This window comes from Etheostoma spectabile, unplaced genomic scaffold (genome assembly GCF_008692095.1).
Source record: "Etheostoma spectabile isolate EspeVRDwgs_2016 unplaced genomic scaffold, UIUC_Espe_1.0 scaffold272, whole genome shotgun sequence".
NCBI lineage: Eukaryota > Metazoa > Chordata > Actinopteri > Perciformes > Percidae > Etheostoma > Etheostoma spectabile.
The window spans coordinates 1,548,481-1,552,331 of NW_022605576.1; the positions used below are offsets into that span (position 1 = coordinate 1,548,481).

Here is a 3,851-nt window from a genome sequence, read left to right on the forward strand (position 1 = left end):
TTTATATAGACCTTAGTGGTCCCCTAATACTTAGTCTTAGTGGGGGGGCCTGGGGCTGTGGCCTTGACCAACTGCCACTTTGCTCGTCTGAAAGCCGTGATGTCTCTCTCTTGTGGGGGGGGGGCAAATTCTCTGGTCGGGCAAAGCAGAGAAAGGGGAGGTAACCTTATGACCTCATAAGGGGGAGATTCCAGATCAACCCATCTGAGCTTTCTTTTTCTCAAAGGCAGAGCAGGATACCCGGGGCTCGGTTTACACCTATCACCATTTCTATCCACTGGGGGCCATAGGCAGGCTGGGGGAACTCATATTAATGTTAAAAAAAACTCATAAAATGAAATTTCCAAGCCATGGGACCTTTAAAGGTTTAATGGTGTTTGCAGTCCATTGTTTCTTCTCTGTTGTGAACTGTAATGATATACTGTTTTGTTGTTCATCCAGTGATGCAGAGAGCATGGAAGACAGCACCTCAGTAGAGGTTTTGAATGCAGCCAAAGAAACACTACTTCAGGGACTGTCTGAAGAAAACCAAGGCCTTCAGTAAGTTATTTTATGTTTTTCTTTCATATATTGTGCAGGGAAGTGTACTCTGATCATTTCACTGTGCAATATTCAGTGTTTTACCTTAAATAAAACACCCCTGTCAACTGTGTTTTCAGGCTTTATGTGCGTAACTTCTGGAGTCAGGAGAAGCGTCTCCCCACTGCCACCCTCGAGCGGATGGTGACGGTGCTTCGTTCTCTGTACTCCTGTCGAATCGAGAAGTGTTTCTTAAGCTTGGCTACCAATCTGCTGCTGGAAATGACCAGCCAGAGTCCTGATTTCCAACGAAACATGTTTGAGTATCCACTGTCAGAGTGTACCTTCCAGGTCAGTTGACGTCTGCAGCATTTATTCCTCTCGGGGTAGGCTAGTTTATACGAGTTGTAGCTTGAGGTTTTGTTAGCGGTGAGTCTGATGTATTGATTCCATTGCTCCACTCTCCAGGACTACGTGATTGATTCCAACTGGCGCTTTAGGAGCACAGTGATGACTCCCATGTTTGTTGAAACCCAAAGCTCTCAAGGCCCGGAGAGTATGGCAGCGTCGCAGGCCGGAGGCATGAAGGGGAAACTCAGAGCCACTCAGGGTTCTTTAGAGTTTAGCCAAACCCAAACAGCAGGTACAGCTCTAAGGGCGTTTTCACACCTTAAAGTCCGGACCAAGGTCCCAACCAACTTTCTATATTGTTTACTACATATTATATGTATTCTTTTTGGTTTCACATCATGATTTTGCTAGCACACTAAGGAACTTTCCATGACATATCTACGGCGTGACGTCACCACCTACGTGTGTTGTGTCTCCCTTTTGATTGGTGAGCAGACGGGACTGCGTCTGACGTTAGCGTGTTGTCATTTTTGGCATTTTTTGGCGGGTAGTCGTTTCCGTATGAACGAACAAATGAATGAGCTAATCCCAATTGCGTTATTATTATTATTAATATTGCTATTGCTCTACCGTTCATACCTTCTCTTTTTCATCCGCTCAGAATTGTTTTTGTAAATGCAAACAAACTAACAAAATTCTAATTGACTAATTGGCGTCTGACCAAATTGAAATTAAATATCTAATCTCTTCTTCTCCCCCACGTACTGTCCGTTTTTTTTCTTCTTCTTCTATGGTATGGTTTGGGCTCTCGGACCAATTACAAGAAGTTAGGCTAGTTGCCTAATATCCTGTAATTGGTCAGAGAGTCTGAACCATCCAAAAAGTGTTTTCATACTGCAAACAAACCGAACCATGGTGTACTTTGGTCCGGATTGAGACCACCTCTTTTGATCGGACCGTGGTCTGAGGCCCATTTTCTTACCTGCCAGTTTGGTTCAGACCAAACTGAAAGATCCGAAAGCCCGGACCTAAGTCTCCTGGTAGTGAATGTCACGGCATAACCACAACCTTGGGGGGAAACTTGATATTTTGGCCATTATGTGTCAAGGTAATTTAACAGCTATTTTGGGCCAGTTGTCCCTCGTTGCAGTGTCAAACACTTGCGTCGACGCTCAGTTGACAGTTCAGTTGTAGACATTCAAGACAAAACCTAACAACTTGGTGAGGAAACGTCACGACTAATCAGAAGCACATCTCTTCTTCAGTCAGTCTCTCTGAGCCTCCCTCCGTCTGCTTCACTTCCGCTTCGTAAGCTCTGTGTCGCCGGTAAGCCACACGCTCCCCATAGCAGGTGACAACAGAAGGTGGTAATAGGTGACAGTAAAGCAGTACTAATGTTAGAAGTGTGTACTGCACCTGTAGCTATGCAGTCTGAGAACTTGCCAACTAAAACAGGGATTTTTACCTTTCTTTTCCCCCTAGGTCGGCGTCCAGTGTATGACTGGCTGACGGGCAGCAGTGTGGATACACTAGCCGACTACACACTGGGATCTGAGTCTCTGTCTTCATTGTTGGTGTTTGATAAGAAGGCAGAGAAGCAAACTGCTGCAAGGAGACCAGTAGGAGAAGGCTTCGGCCTCAGGCGCCTTACTGCATCAACCGATGAGGTGGACAGTCGCACCAGAGGTTAGTCTCTGAGAAGAAAATACCCACCCCATTAAATATGTATTAGAAGTATATTATAAGTACGCTAAGTATCGTTAAAAAATGATCAATTCCAAAACAGGTACCGATATCTTGATTTTTATATATATACATATAATCGGTGCATCGGATTTTTGCGAGTCGCACTAAAGGATTTTAATTACCTGCTTCATGTAGTTCTACTGGAACATAGGGTCAGTTTCAGCAAATATGACAGAAAGCTAGTTTTATAATTCTTACCTACTGCACCTTTTAACTGTAAAATGGTAAAGAATGTTTTTTTTTTTGTTTTTTTTTGAGCTCGCAAAATTAAATTCAAAGTATGTTAAGCAACATTCCCAAAAAGCCAGAACCTATGCTGTGTTCTTGTAGTTCTTGTATTTGTGTTAAAGACTTGACACTACAACATTCCCTTTTTATTTTGTAATCTTTCAAATGAATTGAAATGCTGTGAATGTCGGTATATTTTGTCATCTGTATTTCAACAGCAGCAAACGAGCAACGTAATAACATCCTCCGATTGAGACGCAGATTTCTCAAGGATAAGGAGAAAGTCAGCTTGGATATGGCACACAGAGAAATCCAACAGCAAAGACAGAAAAAGGTATCAAACATCCAGCTGAAACATATTTATGCTCAGTGCTATTCATTTGTGAAAGCACACACAAACAAGTTTTAAGATTGATTACTGTATAGCCCAGTCCTTACTTCCCCAAACTGCCAGTTTCTCTAACTATCAGTGGTTCTGTTGGGTGTCCTACAGGAAGACAAAGCTGATCAAAGGCTCCGAAAAGAGGCTCAGGTGACTCTCTATCGGAACTACAGAGTGGGAGACTTTCCAGACATCCAGATCCCATACAGCAGCCTCATCGCCCCCCTTCAAGCTCTGGCCCAGGTAAGAGACACAGTAGTCAGGCTGTGAATACAAATTAATACAAACCGTACATATACCTCCCAAAAAAACAGAAAACCAACAGCTTTGACCGCTGGGCAATATAGAGAAAATATCACGATATTATGACCAAATACCTCAATGTCGATATTGCGACGATATTGTATGATTGACTTGTGGTGCTTTAACAAAATGGTATTTACACAATGAGACTAAAAAAAAAAAGTTCCAGAATTGATTTAAGGACGTAGTGGGTAAAGGTAACTAATAGAACAGCTAGAACAGCCTGATAAGTTCAGAAAATGACATCACTTTACTGTAATTCAGCCTTTTAAACCAGGAAAATTGATAGGCTTACTGGCCCATAGGTAAGGTAGTCACTAAG

At 42.7% G+C, this 3,851-nt stretch overlaps 1 protein-coding gene across 2 annotated transcripts in view; it reads left to right on the top strand.

Annotated features, from left to right (window-relative positions):
* prkdc (protein kinase, DNA-activated, catalytic subunit) overlaps positions 1-3,851 on the top strand; it is a 66,028-nt gene that overhangs the window by 38,895 nt on the left and 23,282 nt on the right. For both annotated transcript variants that reach the window (XM_032510777.1, XM_032510778.1), the window contains exons 56-61: positions 442-540; positions 660-870; positions 988-1,162; positions 2,353-2,556; positions 3,063-3,178; positions 3,338-3,469. In XM_032510777.1, coding sequence (XP_032366668.1) covers positions 442-540; positions 660-870; positions 988-1,162; positions 2,353-2,556; positions 3,063-3,178; positions 3,338-3,469 — 937 coding nt within the window. The remainder of the gene's footprint in view (positions 1-441; positions 541-659; positions 871-987; positions 1,163-2,352; positions 2,557-3,062; positions 3,179-3,337; positions 3,470-3,851) is intronic.